Raw genomic sequence first — 24175 nt, 5'->3', positions numbered from 1 at the left:
TTATGACCGAAACTGACAACCTGGGTTTCGGAGGAAGCACATTACGAACGGTGAAAAAAAGCACTTTGACTATGCCATTGGAGATCCGAGTAGGTGGGAGTGGTGGAGATGTTGGAAAATCTCTCAATAGACTCAAACGGATCTCTGATACCGAATAAGTTTCTGACATTTGTTCAGCCTGGTGCGTGTCAGGAGAGTACCGGTAAAAATGCTGAAGTTACTAGGGATTCGAATGCAGGTGCTGATTTATCCGAAAAGCAGATCAAATGGAGAAGACAGAAGTCGAAGAAAACCGAAGCATTAGCTAAGGCAAGTACTCCATCTCGACTTCGACACTTGTAATGGCAACGAGAAAGCGCGACAGAACGGTTGATTCCTCTGTAAAGTTGCAATCTTCCGGAGCTGGAACGGGGTCTGTGTCAACGATCGGGAAGAGGAGAAAGGCAAAAAAAAGGAAATTCGCGACACTGGAGCCGGAAATACTTGCATCCTCGATCTTTACCTAAAAGGAAAAGGCTAAGGGACCTCAAAGGTCGAATGACACTCGTCCGTCAACGTCTGGCGTATTATTCGCGAAAGTGGCAGCCAAGGCAATGACGGTAGAGATACATACCGACGAACAAAACGGTATGTGAGTCGAAAGACACATTCTTAGTATTATCTAATAATCCTCCTCTGTAAGTTATAAGAAATTATATCTTTTTCTTTCACTCATTACAATTGAAACTAGTTAATTTACTTAAATATTTTATTTAGCATTAATCTGTAAGCAGATAGTCTGTAAGAAATACTGTATTTTTTAGACTATTAATTGAATAAATAAATATTAACTCGAAGACTGTAAAAGAATATATCGTGGTTTGGCAGAACTAACCCAGTACTTAGCCTTAGAAGGTAACTGCAAAGCACAATACCGATCCAACCAGATAAAGCGAATATTCCTATTCCTCTAGCAACTTGTAAGCTAAACACTTTATCAAATCTGCCAACGTGCCATGGACTCAGTCACTGACCTGTGCAACAAGCTGGAAGACGGGACCAGCATGGAATATGGGTCACTCAAACCGACTGTTGAAACTTCACAGAAAGGAAGAGAGAAATCCTTTTGGTATTATAGGCAGGCACGTCATCACTTCGTCTCTAGTCGACTTTCACTGGAACTCTGCTTTTAGATGGATACTGATTCAGCCTCTAGTTGCTGTTGTTTAAATAGTTCCCTTCTTCGTCTTTCTTCATCGAGTTCACGTAGTGACCCCATCATGAGCGTAGCAAACTTGCGAGAGACATCCCAACAGTGTTTTGAGCTGCACATGATGTTTATTGGATCAAACACTCTTGGTTGTATTCCATACGACTGGGTTAACTCTTGAGCCTTCTTGTGAACCGAGGACAGTGGAAAAGATCATACTTTGCGTCTTCGAGCTCTTCAAGGCAGATGGGGCAATATGGTGAGGCAGCCAGACCAAATCTACGCAGATAATGTTGAAAGCATCCATGCCCATCCTTCTCATGTTGGTCTCCTTGCCGCGGGGATGAGGCTTAAGTGGTGATTTAACCCCATGTTATGGAGATTAACTTACCACGATCTGAGAGGGAAGCTCCATATAGGAATTAGGTATCCACCTATCCGCGGAACGGCGGGGTTGGTGGCCACCCAAGTACTATGTGGAGAGTACCGTACCGACAACCTGGCAGTAGGTATAAAATGCTTTTTTTTCCACAATGTGGAGGTTAACGATGGATCTTTCTGCACGAGGTAACCCACTTTCGGGAAATCCTCCCATCGAGCAATCGACGGCTCGGGCATCGGACGTGCAGGCCCCACAGGGGAAAAGCGTGGTGGACGGCATCGTAAAGATGCACTGTTCCAATGCTTTTTCCCGAGAATGGCTGAAAAAAGAGATAAGAGAAGTAGTCAAGTATGCAGGATCCAATAATCTGGGGCTAATAGTGGGCTGTCGTGCAAGTTCACAGAACATTGTACTGGATTTTATCCTGTCATCCAATTTGGTCATTTAAAGCACTGGTAACAAATCAACTTTTGTGACCAGAAGGAGACAAGAGGTGATTGATTTAACACTTACCAATAGGTCAGTCGGAAGTCAAATCAACCGATGGCGAAGTTTGGAAGAGGACTCCCTATCTGATCATCGTGTTATTGAACTCCGACTGGGAATTGATTCAATATCAATACCTTCCGGTAGAAATCCTCGAAAAAAGGACGGGGACAGGTATGCTGAGCTTGGAACAGAGTAATTACCAAACCTGGAAAAGCTCAAATCAGTAGAAATGATTGAAGATGATACTAAGAAATTAGAAGGTACTTTAATCAAATGCTTTGAGGAACTATGCCCATTCAGGCAAAGTAGACAGGGGAAAGCGGTTCCTTGATGGACCCCTGAACTGTCGAAGTTTCGTGTACCGTACAGAAAACTTCCTAATAAGGCCTTTAAGACCCAAACAGAAGAGGACTGGGCTGGTCATCCACTTACACAGAGCGAATATAAGAAAAAAGTACGGAAGGCCAAACTCGAATCCTTAAGAATTTCTGCAATAACGTCGAAGAAATGAGGGAAACAGGGAGACTTTGTTAGGTCCTTCATCTAGACCGCTCAGTAAGGCTGGATTCCATTCGAAAAACTGATGGTTCATACACCATTTGCAGATCGGAAACGTTTAACCCTAGAACACACACCCGGGTACAAATGTATCCACTTCAACTTTGAAGTGTTGTAACTTTTGAACCGCTATATCTCTATACCGCTAACTTCGGATCTAGGAAGATTATTTAGTTTTGAGTTCAAATTCGAACACATTATATACGTAAACACACACCCGGGATACGTTTGTACCCCAATAGTAAAAATCCTCATAATAATCAAAAAAAAAAAACATTGTTTATATTATTTTTTTATTTAAAAAATTAAAAATATTCATTTCACACATTATATTATTGACTTTTATTATAAAAATTATAAAAATGCATCTTATATCTAAGGAAAATCATGGTAAATAGAGCAATTTGTTGATGTGACCGAATGTTCAAGACACATTGGCTTCTTACATTTGGCGCACAGCTTTCTGGTTTTTCTACGGCGTTTTTCCTCTTGTGCGTAACATAAATAGCAAGATCCGGACACAGGTTTTGGCGTGCGCGCTGCGGCAGATGTTGATGCTGCTGTTGACACCATTGATTCCAGCGGCCGGTTGAAATATGCTTCAATAGCAATTTTAGTCAAAAAATTTCGCGTCACTTGACGATTTATGGCTCTGGCTTCAATAATGGGCATACACAATGCTTCAGCCAAGCTGCGCAGGATCTGCTTACGCTTGTTGTTTGTTCTCCAAGACAACATAGGGTTATTCAAATCGTAGACAATGTAGGCTGCAAGAGCTGTAATGTCCAACATGTTGAAGAACATCGCTAGTGGCCATCGTTTTGTTTGTCTTTGTGTTGGATATTCCGCAAACATTTGGTCCATTCGATCAACACCACCTTTGGTACGATTATAATATTCAATTATTTCAGGTTTCCCACTGTCAGCTATTTCAGCATCATTATGCATGGTCGAAAGCAAAATTACTGCTTTATTTTTTTTGGGAGCATAAGAGCACATTGTCACATTATTTTTGAAGCCAAATGTCGTTGAACCAATTGTCCTGTTTTTGTTCTGCTTCATTTCTTGAGGAATATATGATTTGTTTTTGCGCAAAGTTCCAACGATCGTGAGTTTCCAGGTGAGAAGCAGTTCTGCAACTGGCAAGGTCGTAAAAAAATTGTCCATTGTAATGTTTCGGCCACTTCCTTGGTATTTGGCAGACAAATCCTTCACCACTCGTTCGCCTTGGTTCGTTTCCCTACCAGTTTCTGCTTGGCCAGTATATATTTGTCCATGCAGTGGATATGCATTTGTGGCATCGCAAATCCACCAAACCTTGACACCATATTTAGCAGGTTTTGACGGTATGTACTGCGTAAACCGTGTGCGTCCACGGTAAGGAAATAATTGTTCATCAATCGTCAAACATGAGCAGGGCTTGTAATGTGCAGCAAGATTATTGTTCATCATCGTCCACAACTCACTGATCGGTGCTGCTTTATCAGTTAGTAAGCGTGTTGCACGAGTGTTTTTATCGTCAAATCTTAGGAACCGCAATATCGAACAGAAACGGTTGACTCCCATTGTGGCGCGATATAAAGGATAGTTTTTAACGCTCCATAAATCTCGAACATGTTCTCCATTGCTATGGTTCGCACCAGTCATAATAAGTATGCCAAAAAATGCATACAGCTCTGTTATTGACACAGGCGTCCATGACTCAGAAATTGTGTTTGGATGCGCATTGTTGTAAGCATTATAAGTTTCTTTTGCTAACTTATTTGTGTGGCGCATAATTATATCAGCCATTTCAACGTTCATGAAACATTTGAATGTTTGCTCTATTGACAACATTTCAGTGCATCTAGCTGGTCCAGAACGTTCTCTTATAATATTTAGTCTGAGTACCTGACGACTTACATTTGGTTCTTTCATCCACTCAGTACCATCACGTGCAACAAATTTTTCGCCACTAGCAGGTAATTCATTATTTTCTTCTACTTCTTCTTCTTCATCGTCTTCTTCATCATCCTCATAGTCCGTATAATCAGGTAATACTGCTGCGGCACTTTGCGAAACTTCAGCATCGTCATCAGCATTTTCATTGTCATTGAATTGAATTTCTTCTTCATCTTCTGAGTCAAAGTCATAGGGAGCGTCATCGTCACAAATTTCATCAAATAAAGATTGTATATATGATTCTCGCTGTTCCTCAGTTAGCCTGCATAATAAAAAAAATTAGTATATGTTTACATTGTTGCTTATTTTACATTTTTTACCTTCTATATGCTGCACTTGATAAATATTCGTTTCTTCTTGAAGTCATTTCGTATCCAGTTATTTATAGTTTCAGTTATATTTATTTTCACTTCTTACACTTTTGAGCACCAAAACAATAATGAAAATATCAACAGGCAGCATTTATAACAACACCTCGTGTGAAAACAATCCTTGCAGCTGCATATAAAATACAAAAACCAGTTATACCAGTGTATTTGCTACCTACGTACCCATACCTTGCGCGACCTTTTTGCACATATCTTTTGAACCAGGTAGAATATTTCAATGAAATAAAAACCAAAATGTGTATTCGTTGTTACTCTACAAGTATATTATTATAAATTATATTATTTTGTTTTGCATTTATCAGGACAACAACAAAAACAAAAATCCACTGTTGCATGTCCTGACTTTATTTGCCCATATCGCTGGAACCAGTTGGAATAATCGAATGAAGCAAAAGACAAAATACTTGTTATATATTAAAATATACATTTAAAAAAAAAAATCATAGAAATCGGTTGAATAAGCATTAAAAAAACCGCAAAATAAGGTCCCGGGTACAAACGTATCCCGGGTGTGTGTTTACGTGGTATTTTCTGGGTGTGTGTTCTAGGGTTAATGCTCTAATCGAAACCCATTTTCTGTGTAGTAGAACTCTCTCTGAAGTTGAGAGTGGCATGAAATATAACGGTAGCAACGGTGGAATCTCTAGGTACAGCTGCAATATTGCTAGTCGGATAGTAGCAAAATAATCGATAATGTTTTCCTTGTCTTCCTTTGAGAACTTTAAGTCCCCTGGACCTGGAATATATCCATCAATGTTTAAAAAAGGAGGAGACAGGCTGATTGAGGCCCTGAAAAGTATCTTCAAAGGCTGTCTTGCACTTGGTTATATACCATCCCAAAGGTGACGCGTAAGAGTAGTATTTATTCCAAAACCAGGAAAAAACGACTATTCCCTAGCAAAAAGTTTTAGACCAATCAGGGTGACATCGTTCATGCTGAAAAATCTAGAACGAGAGGTGGAGAAATATATTCGAATATTGCCGAGAACTCCACTTAGTAGAAATCAACACGCTTCCCAGAGCGAAAAATTATGTGAATGAGCCTTACCCGGTCTTGTTAGCAAGATTTTAGCCGGGCTGGAAGCTGACAAATACACAATGGGCCTGTTCGTGGACATTGAGGGGGCTTTTGATAATGCCAATTTCGGCTCGATATGTTCTTCTGCCGAACGACATGGAGTTAATCAAACTATTGCAAAATGGATATATTCCATGCTCTCTGAGAGGCTGTTAACCGCTGGTGAGAACAGTGACGAACTAATCACCGTCAGGGCCAAGCAAGGATGTCCCCAAGGGTGAGTTCTTTCTCCATTGCTGTGGTGCTTGGTCGTAGACTCTCCACTAGCGGAGATACAGAAGCTCGGTTTTCATATCCAAGCATATGCGGACGATGATTGTGCGCTAACATCGAATAAATCCCTAAGGAGGCTTTGCACGAAAGTACAGAGGGTTCTAGACAAAATCGATGACATGTGCATGAGACAAAGTCTTTCCGTTAATCCGAACAAAACCACCATAGTCTTGTTTACGAGAAAACGGAAATTGGATGGACTCAGTCTTCCAACACTGAAAGGGGTGACACTTGGTCTTTCCGATGAAGTTAAATATCAAGGAGTAGTCTTGGATAAGAAGCTGACTAGGGAGACACACGTTTCACTGAAGGTGAATCGCGCATTGAGGATTTTCAGCAGTGTCGCAGAGCCTTTGATAGAACCTGGGGTCTGAAACCTGCTGTGGTCCTATGGATATACACAGCACTTAACAGACCAATCATCACTTACGCTTCTGTGCTCTGGTGGCGACGGAGCATGGTTAAATCCACAATCCGGGAACTATGCATGCTGCAAAGAAGTGTATGTTTATGCATCACCGGTGCCATGAGAGCAACCTCTGGTGATGCCCTAAATGCTATGCTTGATTTGCTCTCCCTGAATCTTAAGATACAACAAGAAGCAATAAAAGCAATGTGTAGACTCCATAAATGTGGTTTCAGGTACGAAGACGGAACTTCGGGACACAGAGAAATCTTTAAGTTGCTGTCGGAGCAGTATCCACTGTTTTTGGCACCTAAAGACGACCTGATACCCACAGTTTCATTTGGAAGGAATTTTGATGTCCGGTTTCCATTGCGTGGGCAATGGAGGAATCCAGAATGCATGCAGGGAGGTTTGACGGATATTTTCTTTACCGATGGGTCTAGGAATGAAATGGCAACTGTTTTCCAAGCGGACGTTTTTGCCACCCTGAAAGTAGCCGAATGGATAATCGAGAGGAGATGGAGTAGGAAACATATTTGGGGGTCGGAAATCGCCCATTTGTCCCCAATTTTGAGTCGAAATTAATTCATAAAGCATACACGTGTTTTGGTATATTGACATTAATCTATATGTATATGTATATCAATATATCCATACATATATTATGTTAGTTATGTTTGTGCAAAAGTTCAATTTAATCTTCAATTCTTATAGTGCTGCATGTATGTATGTGCATACGTACTGCAGGAACCTATCTCACGAAGCATCGCCCTATCATATTTCCATCTGAACATGCATTTATTTGCTCCTTTGGCAACAAATTTTTTTTCAATTTACATTTTATTACAAGGAATAATATATATGCATTTTCTAGGTAGTATAAAATTTTGAAATAAATAAAGGAAAGCATCATACAAACGTATTTGCATACATATATGGGACAACTTAGTTCAATTGCTCTGTTGCAGGCAAAAGCAACAATGGCTCAAAATACGAGGCTTCCGAAATTATAACAAACAACACTTTAAGTTCACTGTATTTTATTTGTTGTTAATGAAAATATTTTATAAGTATATGAATTTAGAGTTTATGAAATGAATAAAATTTAACAAATTGTTTAAATTGCGTGAAAATAGAAGTGAGGTTTTTATATATTGTCGCGCCTCGTACGCGTCTGGACTTTCCGTAAGCAACTGGACTTTAAAAGCAATTCAACGGCGTTTACAGTTCAGGCATAGTTGCATTTTTTGGTAAATATTACAAAAGAATTTTTTAGTATGAAGTGATAATTCAGGTTTAGTACATAAATATTTGAATACAGTTTTCGTCTAATTAGTACAAAAAACAATTTTAATATGAGATTGTATTATTAATCGGTAACATCCTCCCCCCCGTGATTCGCATCACTGGTGAGAGAATCACTACCAACGTCGAGCACTGCAATTTTAGACGCTGGTCTCCGGAAAATTCCTGTTGACGTCTTGACTAAAACAGATCTAACTTGACCATCTGGGGCTGGCTTTGCTTCTGTTACGATACCCCGTTTCCAATGGCCTCGGCTCTCGTTGTCGTCGCAAACTATAACGATGTCACCTACAGCTATCGGCTTCACCCTCTTAAACCATTTCGTACGCCGGGTCAAGGTAGGGAGATACTCCAGTATCCACCTCTTCCAGAAAGTCTGCTTCAGCTGCTCCGCTATGTGCCACTGCTTGCGTAAACATATCTTCTCTGACAGCGCAGGAGTTTGTACATCATTTGCGCAGCCTAGCAAAAAATGATTGGGTGACAGAGGCTCGGCGTCGGTACTCTCTACCGGCACATGTGTTAATGGACGCAAATTTATTAAATTTTCTGCTTCAATCAGAAGACTTTGCAGGGTCTCCAACTGTGGCGCTCGTTCCTTCAGCGTGAACATTAAAACTCGTTTTACGCTTCTTACCATTCTTTCCCATATGCCCCCGGCAGATGGGTTGGCGGGTGCATTGAAAACCCACTCTACACCTCGAAGATCACACTCTGATTGCATACCGCTTTGAACGTTTACCCAATCTTCTTTGCTTGCGCCAACAAAATTTGTCCCCATGTCGCTTCGGAGCCGTACCGGTACACCTCTTCTGTTTATAAAGTTACGGCAGACAATTATGGCAGCATCTGTTGATAGGTCCCTAGCTAGTTCCAGGTGAATGGCTCTAATAGTTAGACAGGAGAAAAGTGCAACCCAACGTTTTTCTTGACGACGGCCTATGGCTACTAAGACAGGCCCAAAGTAGTCAACGCCTGAATATGTGAACGGGCGAACGAACGGCGTAACTCGATCGCTAGGTACTTGGCCCATAAGTGGTGATTCGGGAATAGCGGATAAATTTTTGCATTTCTGGCATTTAGCTTTAATTGACCTCAGTAATCGGCGCGCACTAGGAATCCAAAACTTTCGACGTATGGCGCACAACGCTGACTCAAAGTTGTGGTGATGAAAAAGTTCGTGATAATGCTTAGCTACAAGACGCGATATAGGATGACTCCTTGGCAATATTATTGGTCGCTTTGTTGACATTGGTACGCATTCGGCATAGTCTATCCGACCCCCTAGTCGTATAAGGCCCTCATTGTCCAACATCGGGCTTAGCTTGAATACAGAGCTGCATTTCGTAATTGGCGCACCTTTGCGCTAAGATTCAACTTCATCAGCAAAAACATCTTGTTGTACTAATAGGCATATCAGTAATTCAGTTTGTTTGATCTCATTCGCAATAATTAACTTTGATGCATATACATTTCTAAGTACGTCAACCTTACGGAATTTCATTATGGCATATCGTACCCATGTCATCACTCTTAAAAGTTTATAGTAATTTGAATACTTATCAAATGGAATTACTCTATCCGCTGACGATATCATATATATTTGCTTGGAGCGTCTCTCCTATTGGCATTCGCTATTATCAAATTCGGTTGGCATGGCTGGCCAACTATGTTCAGGCAATTTCAAAAAAGGCGGACCATTTAACCACTTACCAGTTTGAGAAAAGGTTTTTATGCGTGTAGCATCATCAGCTGGGTTTTCTTTACCTGGTACCCACCTCCACTGACTGGCTTCGGATGTTTGCAGGATCTCAGCTATACGGTGTGCCACGAACTGCTTGTAGCACCTGGCGTCAGACCTTATCCACGGGAGAACTATTTTTGAATCTGACCAAAATGTTGACTTACGCGGCTGTACGTCATGGCTGTTGATGACAGCTTCCCTCAACTTTACTCCCAAGACGGCTGATTGTAACTCAAGTCTCGGAATGGACAATGGCTTCAGCGGGCTGCACCGGGATCGGCCAGCAACGAATACGATGTCTGTATTATTTGCGTGATGAATTCGCCAAAAGGCGACGGCAGCAAATGCGATCTCACTCGCACTAACAAAAATATGTAGTTGTATATCGGCATTCGGATTCAAGAATTGTATGCCATAACATCTTGGCATTTTAAAATTTTCGATGGTACTCAACGTTTTGTACCACTGCAACCACTTCTTATAAATGTCTTCGGGGATTGGCTCATGCCAATCTATAGTCCTGGTCCACAGACTCTGCATCAAAACTTTTGCCCGCAGCACCAACCCACACGCGAAACCTAGCGGATCAAATATAGACATAGTAACGCTCAGCATCTCACCTTTCGTTGGCCGTCTACTACAGTCTAAAACTGCTTTGGGCACTTTTGAAAACAGCAATTTGAAGAAAAAGTAATCTTTGTTTGGGTTCCAGTGCATTCCAAGCACCTTCTCGGTAGCACTCTCCCCTTGGCATATATAATTTCTTTGTTGCTTACACGGTTGCTCGTTGTGTAATACAGCTTGCAGAATGTCGCACGAATTTGACGTCAACCCTCTTAACTGGAACCCGGCGTGGCTATGGATATCGATGACATCCTTGGTGACCTTAATGCATTCTTCGACAGTGTCGAAACTGTCCATGTAGTCGTCGACATAGTGCAGATTCACAATAGCATTGACGGCTCTTGCATTCACATCACGATATTTTTTTGCGTGCACGTTTTTTACAAATTGTGCAGAACATGGTGAGCTAATTGATCCAAATATCATGGCGCGCATAACGTAAACATCTGGCGGCTTTGATCGATCGCCCCCTCTCCAAAGAAAGCGCTGCGCGTTTTGATCTTCGTGGCGAATCGAAATCCGGTGAAACATCTCACATATGTCACCACATACTGCAAATTTGCCTTGTCTAAACTTACACAATATTGCCAACAGCTTCAGCTTCTGAACGAACGCTTGGCAATTGCTTTATTTCAAAATTTTCTGCTGCAAAATATTCTGTTATTTGTTTACTAATTTCATTCAATTGTGTGGTGCTTTCAATATTAACATGACCAATAGTGCCATCACTCAAACGATTTTCATTCGATCCAAATAATGTCCACCCTAACATTGTCTTGTGGATTGCAAAGCCATCGTCCAAATTCACAGTTTTTATTGTTCGTATTAACTCTGTATGCGACAGTCCAATAAGTATTTGCGGCACTGCATTATTGTAATCAGCGATTGGTATATTTGCCAATTGTTCGTGACGTTGTATGAAGTCATTCAAATTCAACGTCTGCTGCGGCAAATACAACTTTTTTGTTGTACGCACTCCCCTCATTTCATAACTCGTTGCTGCTTCATTTGCGCCGGCAATTTCAAATGACACTTGCCGCGACTGTTCGCTCATGCTTTGATTGCCTATCCACTTCAGGCGAAGTAAATTGGATTTGCCTTTGAGGCCGAGAACGTTCGCTATATTTTCCTCCAATAGAGATATTTTTGCGCCTTCGTCAATGAAAGCGAAAATGTTGATTTCGCCTTTGGGACCTTTCAGCTTGACAGGCAAATATTTGAGAAGTGTTTTGTTACGTTGTGGTGAATTTGATCGAGCGAGTGGATGTTGTGGATTTTGATACACAGTTTGAACAGTTGCCACAGCTTTATCAGCTGATGAAACATTGTTTTTGTTATTATCACTTGAACTGTGAAGCAACCGATTGTGGAATTTATTACACGAGGATATACCACACACTCGTCGCTTGCGGCAATTCTGTACACTGTGACCAGGTTGCAAACAACAAAAACACAGATACTTATTTTTTACTATACTCCAGCGATTAGAACAATCGGCATCTTTAAATTTTGAGCACGTATTTAAAATATGGCTTTGGTCACACACTAAACACTTCTTTTCTTCTTTTGTTACAGTCATTACGGGCTTGGACGACATTTTAGGTTTGTGGTACACAAAATCGTTGGGCATATACTTTGTTGGCATAACATCTATTGCCATGGACACATACATGGCGGTGTGCTGCAACCAATTGCTAAATTCACGCACAGTGGGATATGGCTTTTGCATTTCGAAGACGTGGCGAGTCCACTCTTCTCTCTTGTTCAGCGCCATTTTGCTGATTAATTCGTCGAGCAACATTGGATTATTTAGATGTGGTATCGCACCGGAATTTTCTAGAAAGGCAGCTAAGTTTGATACCATTGTGCTAAAATTGAGTATATCGGCGATTCGTCCTCCGGTAACGGGTGGAAACGCTCGAACTTTCGCTATTTGGCTTCTAATAAGTAGCTCTGGGCGACCGTAATGAAATTCTAATGTTCTCATAGCCGCATCTACACTGGATGGGTGGATCAACAACGACTCCACCTGTTGTCTGGCTTTCCCCTTTAGGGCTTTCTGGAGACGTAACAGATTCTCCAATTCCGAATATGAATTCACTTCCGTGGTTTCCTTAAAGGCCACAGAAAACATAGGCCACTCTTCGGGCGAGCCATGAAAATCTGGCAAATCTAAAATTTTACGTACCTGGCTGGTGCTGGGTGCTATTAGAGCTTTGTGATTGATGAGCTGCGGTGTGATTTGTGGGTTGGACGCTGCAGGCATGTAGCTTGCTGGCAGAAGATTTAAGGAATAAGGGCTGGTGTGGCAGTACGGCTGCATTATTGCTGGCGGGCACGTGGCAGACCGGATATAGGGGCCGAAGGCAGCGTCGGGCTTGGCGTTGGCAGAAGTAACGCTGGCAGAGGTAGCGTTGGCGTAATTGGTGCTGGCAGTTGTAGCACCGGCAAAATTGGCGTTGGCAGAAGTAGCGCTGGCAGAATAAGTCTCGGCAGGAATAGCGCTGGCTGAAGTAGCGCTGACTGTTGTGAAGTTGGCAGAGGTAACTTCGGTTGGCTTGAAGCTAACAGGAATAGCTTCGATGCTAGGTACGTCGGCACTGATGACGTTCTTAGCGGTTTGTTGATTTAGGGCTTCGATGTATTGGACTTTTTCCTTTTCCGATGAGGCTAGCGACTTTTGCAAGGCTTTTATTTGCTCGCGTAGTTCTTCGATCACTTTGTCTTGCTGAACTATGGCGCAATCATTTTCGTCGTCACTCGAACTTCTTTCACCATTTTTGTCGGCCATTTTGGCTTCGCGAATTTTCTCGACGCGTTTCTTATGACGGAGGTTATAACGCGGTACTTCTTCGCCGGATTTTTCGTAGGCGCGATCACCCGAAGATTTCATGAACAATTATTACGGTTATCGAAAATTTATTGTATATAAACGCGATTATTTTCAGCATTGATATGCAAAATTAAGGACAATATATAAAAAGATGTTGCAGGCAAAAGCAACAATGGCTCAAAATACGAGGCTTCCGAAATTATAACAAACAACACTTTAAGTTCACTGTATTTTATTTGTTGTTAATGAAAATATTTTATAAGTATACTAGCGTACCCTCGCCCGCTTCGCTAGGCGATAAATTCAATGATTTGCTGAAAGAGAATAAAATTAATACGAAACAAAGCAAATTCTTTGATACAATTTCATTCGAACTTTATTGTAACACTTTTTGGTAGACAACGTTTTTGGGTTTTTCATCTTTCGCGTGAATAATGACGATGGTTTGCCAACTCGTGAGCAAGCTACATACAATTGTCCATGAGAAAAAATTGGGTATTCTAAATTAATACCGCACATTTGTAGAGACTGTCCTTGCGCCTTATTAATTGTCATAGCGAAGGCAAGGCGAATAGGGAACTGCAAACGTTTGAAATCGAATGGTAAATCCGCCGGAATCAGTGGAATTCAGGGTATCAAAATGTCTTCTCCTTTGTACTTCCCTTTCAAAATTGTTGCTTCGATAACGTTTCCCATTAGCTTCTTCACAGCGAGTCTGGTACCGTTGCAAAGTCGGGGCACATTACTATTGCGCAGCATAATAATCGGTGCTCCAATTTTTAATCGTAAATTATGAGGTGGTCAGCCTGGCAAATCGAGTGAGTTTAAGAATTCAGTTGGATAATTTACGACCTCATCTTGATCAGTAATAGTGTCCATTGACTTATACGCAACTATGTCACCAGGTATTTGATCTAAAATAGATGAATTTATATCATTGACGTCCTTATTTTTCCCAGCTAAAATTGCTCTTTCGCTGAGTCAATCATGGTTTTTGTAATGTTGAACTATGTTTGGAAATACACTCTGTATCAATGCCTCTTTAGACTGTGCAAAAGTGCAAAAATTGTTAGGCAATGTTATCATTCCTGTTGTTTTTGAGAAAAGGTTAATTTTTTTTGGTTAAAAAGTGTTTTTTGAAGTTTTGAAAAACACTTCGCTCTAACAAATTTCTTCTCAGGTAATAGCTGAAAATTAAATATTTTGAAAAAACTATTTTTTTTTTAATTTAACGTTTTTGAGAAAATTTTGTTTTTGAAAAATTTTCATACTTTTGTAAAAGTTTAAATTGATTTGTTAAAAAAGATTTTTTTCCGCTTTGAAAAACACCCCCTCGAAAAAATGTATTCTCTATTAATAGTGGAATATGAAATGCTTTGAAAACACCATTTTTTTTTAATTTTTTTTGGTTTTCAGAAAATTTTGTTTTGAAAAAATTCCATACCCTTGAAAAAGTTTTATTTTATTTTATTTGTTTAAAATGTTTGAAATTTTCTTTTTGTAATTTTAGAAAAACACCTCTTCGAAGAAATTTCTTTTATCTTTTTGAGGAAAATTTGGTTTTGAAAAAATTTCATGCTTTCGAAATTTTTTTATTTTACTTTATTTCTTCAACATTTTTGAAAACAATTTTTTTTATAATTTTCGAAAAACACCAATTTGAAAAAATGTTTTCTATGTGTCATAGTGGTATTCCATTAACTTTTAGGATTATAGTCAAATACTTACAAATATCTACGCTTTCACAAATAGCAACAATAAACAAATTTCCTCAAAACCAAAAAATTTACTTTTTTTCTAAAAACATTCTAAACAAACAACGTAATAAATTTAGAATTTTGTGCTCACGAAAAAACAGTATTGTTTTTATTGTATTAACTGAAAACCAAAATGTTGCAAAAAATCAAAACAAAACTAAATTATTTTTTTGTGTTCATTTGGTCCATATGTTCCATAAAAAGTTGATATGGTAAATAATATGCAGGGTCTGATACACGCAAATTTCCATTGACCATTATAGTGACAAAATTATCGATCACCAATTCCAACAGGATTTCAAAATCAGAGTTGGAATGAGTTGTTGTGTGGTGTACTTCTGAAAAAATGAGAAATAAACAAAATAAATCTAAAAATTCGAATTCTAACTTTATCTTGTGTATGTTCTTATTACCTTTGAATTTTTCCAATGAAGCACCATTCATTTTAAATTTTCCAAGAATTTTTTTTATCATTTCGCGTTTCTTTCCTTTTTCATTCGATTCCAACATTTGTTCATAGCCGAAAACATCGTTTGCAAACGCATTCATTTCCATATAGAATTGGTCAAAGAAAGCATTGCTCAATTGAATTGAAACATTATTTTCATAAATACGTAGGACCTTAACTAATGCACCTTGGTACATACGTAACGCAGATATTCATCGCGACCTTGACATCGATACTATTGATGAAACAATACAAAGCGCTAGCAGAAGACACATAAATAGACTATTAACGCATACAAATCCTATGATGAGAAGACTACCAAATAAAGAAAAATCTTCCCAAAGTCGGCTTAACCGTCAAACACCAACAGATCTTGCAAAATCCTTGTAATCAATTGTCAACTAATCGTATATGCCATTGTTTGTTAACCACTTGTTTTTAAATAATATGTATATATTTCTTCTAAATGAGCTTGGGGGCATTGGCCCTTCAATATCACTCTCATTCCATCTTTTTGTAAATCACTTATTGTCTACTTATTATTATTACTTATTATTACTTATTGTCTAATGACAGGTGTAATATTTTATGGAAGAAATAAAAAAAAAAAAAAATTTTCATTCGAATCATTTGAAATTTCTGTATACAATAACGAAAAATTCAAAAAAAGTTGTACACATAAAATGAATGTCGATTCGAAACTTACTTTAATCTAAGAATCGAGCAAGTTTTGTTTTGTACAATATTTTGATTTTTTCTTTTTTTTATATGAAGAAAATATTTAAAAGAAATTTTTTTTGCTAAAAACCTTCCCCTAGTGGATCCCTATAATATGAAAAAAGAACGAATAAAATTGGCCTCGTATCGGCGCAAAAAAATGCGTACAAACGAACATCATTTCATTTTTATATATATAGATGAATTTAGAGTTTATGAAATGAATAAAATTTAACAAATTGTTTAAATTGCGTGAAAATAGAAGTGAGGTTTTTATATATTGTCGCGCCTCGTACGCGTCTGAATTTCCGTAAGCAACTGGACTTTTAAAGCACGCTTCGGTCAATTCAACGGCGTTTACAGTTCAGGCATAGTTGCATTTTTTGGTAAATATTACAAATGAATTTTTTAGTATGAAGTGATAATTCAGGTTTAGTACATAAATATTTGAATACAGTTTTCGTCTAATTAGTACAAAAAACAATTTTAATATGAGGTTGTATTATTAATCGGTAACATCCTCCCCCCCGTGATTCGCATCACTGGTGAGAGAATCACTACCAACGTCGAGCACTGCAATTTTAGACGCTGGTCTCCGGAAAATTCCTGTTGACGTCTTGACTAAAACAGATCTAACTTGACCATCTGGGGCTGGCTTTGCTTCTGTTACGATACCCCGTTTCCAATGGCCTCGGCTCTCGTTGTCGTCGCAAACTATAACGATGTCACCTACAGCTATCGGCTTCACCCTCTTAAACCATTTCGTACGCCGGGTCAAGGTAGGGAGATACTCCAGTATCCACCTCTTCCAGAAAGTCTGCTTCAGCTGCTGCGCTATGTGCCACTGCTTGCGTAAACATATCTTCTCTGACAGCGCAGGAGTTTGTACATCATTTGCGCAGCCTAGCAAAAAATGATTGGGTGACAGAGGCTCGGCGTCGGTACTCTCTACCGGCACATGTGTTAATGGACGCGAATTTATTAAATTTTCTGCTTCAATCAGAAGACTTTGCAGGGTCTCCAACTTTGGCGCTCGTTCCTTCAGCGTGAACATTAAAACTCGTTTTACGCTTCTTACCATTCTTTCCCATATGCCCCCGGCAGATGGGTTGGCGGGTGCATTGAAAACCCACTCTACACCTCGAAGATCACACTCTGATTGCATACCGCTTTGAACGTTTACCCAATCTTCTTTGCTTGCGCCAACAAAATTTGTCCCCATGTCGCTTCGGAGCCGTACCGGTACACCTCTTCTGTTTATAAAGTTACGGCAGACAATTATGGCAGCATCTGTTGATAGGTCCCTAGCTAGTTCCAGGTGAATGGCTCTAATAGTTAGACAGGAGAAAAGTGCAACCCAACGTTTTTCTTGACGACGGCCTATGGCTACTAAGACAGGCCCAAAGTAGTCAACGCCTGAATATGTGAACGGGCGAACGAACGGCGTAACTCGATCGCTAGGTACTTGGCCCATAAGTGGTGATTCGGGAATAGCGGATAAATTTTTGCATTTCTGGCATTTAGCTTTAATTGACCTCAGTAATCGGCGCGCACTAGGAATCCAAAACTTTCGACGTATGGCGCACAACGCTGACTCAAAGTTGTGGTGATGAAAAAGTTCGTGATAATGCTTAGCTACAAGACGCGATATAGGATGATTCCTTGGCAATATTATTGGTCGCTTTGTTGACATTGGTACGCATTCGGCATAGTCGATCCGACCCCCTAGTCGTATAAGGCCCTCATTGTCCAACATCGGGCTTAGCTTGAATACAGAGCTGCATTTCGTAATTGGCGCACCTTTGCGCTAAGATTCAACTTCATCAGCAAAAACATCTTGTTGTACTAATAGGCATATCAGTAATTCAGTTTGTTTGATCTCATTCGCAATAATTAACTTTGATGCATATACATTTCTAAGTACGTCAACCTTACGGAATTTCATTATGGCATATCGTACCCATGTCATCACCCTTAAAAGTTTATAGTAATTTGAATACTTATCAAATGGAATTACTCTTTCCGCTGACGATATCATATATATTTGCTTGGAGCGTCTCTCCTCTTGGCATTCGCTATTATCAAATTCGGTTGGCATGGCTGGCCAACTATGTTCAGGCAATTTCAAAAAAGGCGGACCATTTAACCACTTACCAGTTTGAGAAAAGGTTTTTATGCGTGTAGCATCATCAGCTGGGTTTTCTTTACCTGGTACCCACCTCCACTGACTGGCTTCGGATGTTTGCAGGATCTCAGCTATACGGTGTGCCACGAACTGCTTGTAGCACCTGGCGTCAGACCTTATCCACTGGAGAACTATTTTTGAATCTGACCAAAATGTTGACTTACGCGGCTGTACGTCATGGCTGTTGATGACAGCTTCCCTCAACTTTACTCCCAAGACGGCTGATTGTAACTCAAGTCTCGGAATGGACAATGGCTTCAACGGGCTGCGCCGGGATCGGCCAGCAACGAATACGATGTCTGTATTATTTGCGTGATGAATTCGCCAAAAGGCGACGGCAGCAAATGCGACCTCACTCGCATTAACAAAAATATGTAGTTGTATATCGGCATTCGGATTCAAGAATTGTATGCCATAACATCTTGGCATTTTAAAATTTTCGATGGTATTCAACGTTTTGTACCACTGCAACCACTTCTTATAAATGTCTTCGGGGATTGGCTCATGCCAATCTATAGTCCTGGTCCACAGACTCTGCATCAAAACTTTTGCCCGCAGCACCAACCCACACGCGAAACCTAGCGGATCAAATATAGACATAGTAACGCTCAGCATCTCACCTTTCGTTGGCCGTCTACTACAGTCTAAAACTGCTTTGGGCACTTTTGAAAACAGCAATTTGAAGAAAAAGTAATCTTTGTTTGGGTTCCAGTGCATTCCAAGCACCTTCTCGGTAGCACTCTCCCCTTGGCATATATAATTTCTTTGTTGCTTACACGGTTGCTCGTTGTGTAATACAGCTTGCAGAATGTCGCACGAATTTGACGTCAACCCTCTTAACTGGAACCCGGCGTGGCTATGGATATCGATGACATCCTTGGTGACCTTAATGCATTCTTCGACAGTGTCGAAACTGTCCATGTAGTCGTCGACATAGTGCCGATTCACAATAGCATTGACGGCTCTTGCATTCACATCACGAAATTTTTTTGCGTGCACGTTTTTTACAAATTGTGCAGAACATGGTGAGCTAATTGATCCAAATATCATGGCGCGCATAACGTAAACATCTGGCGGCTTTGATCGATCGCCCCCTCTCCAAAGAAAGCGCTGCGCGTTTTGATCTTCGTGGCGAATCGAAATCCGGTGAAACATCTCACATATGTCACCACATACTGCAAATTTGCCTTGTCTAAACTTACACAATATTGCCAACAGCTTCAGCTTCTGAACGAACGCTTGGCAATTGCTTTATTTCAAAATTTTCTGCTGCAAAATATTCTGTTATTTGTTTACTAATTTCATTCAATTGTGTGGTGCTTTCAATATTAACATGACCAATAGTGCCATCACTCAAACGATTTTCATTCGATCCAAATAATGTCCACCCTAACATTGTCTTGTGGATTGCAAAGCCATCGTCCAAATTCACAGTTTTTATTGTTCGTATTAACTCTGTATGCGACAGTCCAATAAGTATTTGCGGCACTGCATTATTGTAATCAGCGATTGGTATATTTGCCAATTGTTCGTGACGTTGTATGAAGTCATTCAAATTCAACGTCTGCTGCGGCAAATACAACTTTTTTGTTGTACGCACTCCCCTCATTTCATAACTCGTTGCTGCTTCATTTGCGCCGGCAATTTCAAATGACACTTGCCGCGACTGTTCGCTCATGCTTTGATTGCCTATCCACTTCAGGCGAAGTAAATTGGATTTGCCTTTGAGGCCGAGAACGTTCGCTATATTTTCCTCCAATAGAGATATTTTTGCGCCTTCGTCAATGAAAGCGAAAATGTTGATTTCGCCTTTGGGACCTTTCAGCTTGACAGGCAAATATTTGAGAAGTGTTTTGTTACGTTGTGGTGAATTTGATCGAGCGAGTGGATGTTGTGGATTTTGATACACAGTTTGAACAGTTGCCACAGCTTTATCAGCTGATGAAATATTGTTTTTGTTATTATCACTGGAACTGTGAAGCAACCGATTGTGGAATTTATTACACGAGGATATACCACACACTCGTCGCTTGCGGCAATTCTGTACACTGTGACCAGGTTGCAAACAACAAAAACACAGATACTTATTTTTTACTATACTCCAGCGATTAGAACAATCGGCATCTTTAAATTTTGAGCACGTATTTAAAATATGGCTTTGGTCACACACTAAACACTTCTTTTCTTCTTTTGTTACAGTCATTACGGGCTTGGACGACATTTTAGGTTTGTGGTACACAAAATCGTTGGGCATATACTTTGTTGGCATAACATCTATTGCCATGGACACATACATGGCGGTGTGCTGCAACCAATTGCTAAATTCACACACAGTGGGATATGGCTTTTGCATTTCGAAGACGTGGCGAGTCCACTCTTCTCTCTTGTTCAGCGCCATTTTGCTGATTAATTCGTCGAGCAACATTGGATTATTTAGATGTGGTATCGCACCGGAATTTTCTAGAAAGGCAGCTAAGTTTGATACCATTGTGCTAAAATTGAGTATATCGGCGATTCGTCCTCCGGTAACGGGTGGAAACGCTCGAACTTTCGCTATTTGGCTTCTAATAAGTAGCTCTGGGCGACCGTAATGAAATTCTAATGTTCTCATAGCCGCATCTACACTGGATGGGTGGATCAACAACGACTCCACCTGTTGTCTGGCTTTCCCCTTTAGGGCTTTCTGGAGACGTAACAGATTCTCCAATTCCGAATATGAATTCACTTCCGTGGTTTCCTTAAAGGCCACAGAAAACATAGGCCACTCTTCGGGCGAGCCATGAAAATCTGGCAAATCTAAAATTTTACGTACCTGGCTGGTGCTGGGTGCTATTAGAGCTTTGTGATTGATGAGCTGCGGTGTGATTTGTGGGTTGGACGCTGCAGGCATGTAGCTTGCTGGCAGAAGATTTAAGGAATAAGGGCTGGTGTGGCAGTACGGCTGCATTATTGCTGGCGGGCACGTGGCAGACCGGATATAGGGGCCGAAGGCAGCGTCGGGCTTGGCGTTGGCAGAAGTAACGCTGGCAGAGGTAGCGTTGGCGTAATTGGTGCTGGCAGTTGTAGCACCGGCAAAATTGGCGTTGGCAGAAGTAGCGCTGGCAGAATAAGTCTCGGCAGGAATAGCGCTGGCTGAAGTAGCGCTGACTGTTGTGAAGTTGGCAGAGGTAACTTCGGTTGGCTTGAAGCTAACAGGAATAGCTTCGATGCTAGGTACGTCGGCACTGATGACGTTCTTAGCGGTTTGTTGATTTAGGGCTTCGATGTATTGGACTTTTTCCTTTTCCGATGAGGCTAGCGACTTTTGCAAGGCTTTTATTTGCTCGCGTAGTTCTTCGATCACTTTGTCTTGCTGAACTATCGCGCAATCATTTTCGTCGTCACTCGAACTTCTTTCACCATTTTTGTCGGCCATTTTGGCTTCGCGAATTTTCTCGACGCGTTTCTTATGACGGAGGTTATAACGCGGTACTTCTTCGCCGGACTTTTCGTAGGCGCGATCACCCGAAGATTTCATGAACAATTATTACGGTTATCGAAAATTTATTGTATAAGTTAACACAGCGGTACTGGCATGGTGTCGACAAACATGCATGTGTGTGATACATACATATATGTACGTTTGTACGGCGATGGCTGGCCGTCAACATCGGTCAAGTCACTTTTGGTTATTGCCGCTGTGACTATCCCACACCTCGCTTAAGTACTTTTTCGGTATGCCGACGTTTCGCATTTTGCCGAAACGAATCGTGCGCATCATACAGCCGAAAGAGTTGTCACCAAAAAGCACTTAAGCGCGGTCAGTTTTTAGTATAATTGAGACAGTGTAAGTCATAGTGTGGTAGTGACAGTGAAACAGTGAAGTGAAGTGAAAATAAAGAAAAGAAAAAATGAAAAATAAAGTGTTTTATTTTAACTTATATAAACGCGATTTTTTTCAGCATTGATATGCAAAATTAAGCACAATATATAAAAAGATGTTGCAGGCAAAAGCAACAATGGCTCAAAATACGAGGCTTCCGAAATTATAACAAACAACACTTTAAGTTCACTGTATTTTATTTGTTGTTAATGAAAATATTTTATAAGTATATGAATTTAGAGTTTATGAAATGAATAAAATTTAACAAATTGTTTAAATTGCGTGAAAATAGAAGTGAGGTTTTTATATATTGTCGCGCCTCGTACGCGTCTGAATTTCCGTAAGCAACTGGACTTTTAAAGCACGCTTCGGTCAATTCAACGGCGTTTACAGTTCAGGCATAGTTGCATTTTTTGGTAAATATTACAAATGAATTTTTTAGTATGAAGTGATAATTCAGGTTTAGTACATAAATATTTGAATACAGTTTTCGTCTAATTAGTACAAAAAACAATTTTAATATGAGATTGTATTATTAATCGGTAACATCCTCCCCCCCGTGATTCGCATCACTGGTGAGAGAATCACTACCAACGTCGAGCACTGCAATTTTAGACGCTGGTCTCCGGAAAATTCCTGTTGACGTCTTGACTAAAACAGATCTAACTTGACCATCTGGGGCTGGCTTTGCTTCTGTTACGATACCCCGTTTCCAATGGCCTCGGCTCTCGTTGTCGTCGCAAACTATAACGATGTCACCTACAGCTATCGGCTTCACCCTCTTAAACCATTTCGTACGCCGGGTCAAGGTAGGGAGATACTCCAGTATCCACCTCTTCCAGAAAGTCTGCTTCAGCTGCTGCGCTATGTGCCACTGCTTGCGTAAACATATCTTCTCTGACAGCGCAGGAGTTTGTACATCATTTGCGCAGCCTAGCAAAAAATGATTGGGTGACAGAGGCTCGGCGTCGGTACTCTCTACCGGCACATGTGTTAATGGACGCAAATTTATTAAATTTTCTGCTTCAATCAGAAGACTTTGCAGGGTCTCCAACTTTGGCGCTCGTTCCTTCAGCGTGAACATTAAAACTCGTTTTACGCTTCTTACCATTCTTTCCCATATGCCCCCGGCAGATGGGTTGGCGGGTGCATTGAAAACCCACTCTACACCTCGAAGATCACACTCTGATTGCATACCGCTTTGAACGTTTACCCAATCTTCTTTGCTTGCGCCAACAAAATTTGTCCCCATGTCGCTTCGGAGCCGTATCGGTACACCTCTTCTATTTATAAAGTTACGGCAGACAATTATGGCAGCATCTGTTGATAGGTCCCTAGCTAGTTCCAGGTGAATGGCTCTAATAGTTAGACAGGAGAAAAGTGCAACCCAACGTTTTTCTTGACGACGGCCTATGGCTACTAAGACAGGCCCAAAGTAGTCAACGCCTGAATATGTGAACGGGCGAACGAACGGCGTAACTCGATCGCTAGGTACTTGGCCCATAAGTGGTGATTCGGGAATAGCGGATAAATTTTTGCATTTCTGGCATTTAGCTTTAATTGACCTCAGTAATCGGCGCGCACTAGGAATCCAAAACTTTCGACGTATGGCGCACAACGCTGACTCAAAGTTGTGGTGATGAAAAAGTTCGTGATAATGCTTAGCTACAAGACGCGATATAGGATGACTCCTTGGCAATATTATTGGTCGCTTTGTTGACATTGGTACGCATTCGGCATAGTCTATCCGACCCCCTAGTCGTATAAGGCCCTCATTGTCCAACATCGGGCTTAGCTTGAATACAGAGCTGCATTTCGTAATTGGCGCACCTTTGCGCTAAGATTCAACTTCATCAGCAAAAACATCTTGTTGTACTAATAGGCATATCAGTAATTCGGTTTGTTTGATCTCATTCGCAATAATTAACTTTGATGCATATACATTTCTAAGTACGTCAACCTTACGGAATTTCATTATGGCATATCGTACCCATG

General features: G+C 40.5%; 2 protein-coding genes across 2 annotated transcripts; both read right to left on the bottom strand.

The window, feature by feature from the left end:
• Positions 1 to 16638: 16638 nt before the first annotated feature.
• On the bottom strand, positions 16639 to 17889 carry LOC128870032 (uncharacterized). The gene has a single exon (XM_054112627.1). It carries the CDS (start codon positions 17887 to 17889, stop codon positions 16639 to 16641), a length of 1251 nt encoding a protein of 416 aa, XP_053968602.1.
• A 4826-nt stretch (positions 17890 to 22715) lies between these two features.
• On the bottom strand, positions 22716 to 23966 carry LOC128870031 (uncharacterized). The gene has a single exon (XM_054112626.1). The coding sequence runs from the start codon at positions 23964 to 23966 to the stop codon at positions 22716 to 22718; it is 1251 nt and encodes a 416-aa protein (XP_053968601.1).
• Between the last annotated feature and the right edge of the window lie 209 nt (positions 23967 to 24175).

This window comes from Anastrepha ludens, chromosome X (assembly GCF_028408465.1).
Source record: "Anastrepha ludens isolate Willacy chromosome X, idAnaLude1.1, whole genome shotgun sequence".
NCBI lineage: Eukaryota > Metazoa > Arthropoda > Insecta > Diptera > Tephritidae > Anastrepha > Anastrepha ludens.
This window is presented reverse-complemented; position numbering and strand designations above follow the sequence as displayed.

Excerpts from the sequence above, each read along its gene's own strand:
- LOC128870032 (XM_054112627.1), bottom strand. The coding sequence starts at position 17,889 with ATGTTGGACAATGAGGGCCTTATACGACTAGGGGGTCGGATCGACTAT.
- LOC128870031 (XM_054112626.1), bottom strand. The coding sequence starts at position 23,966 with ATGTTGGACAATGAGGGCCTTATACGACTAGGGGGTCGGATAGACTAT.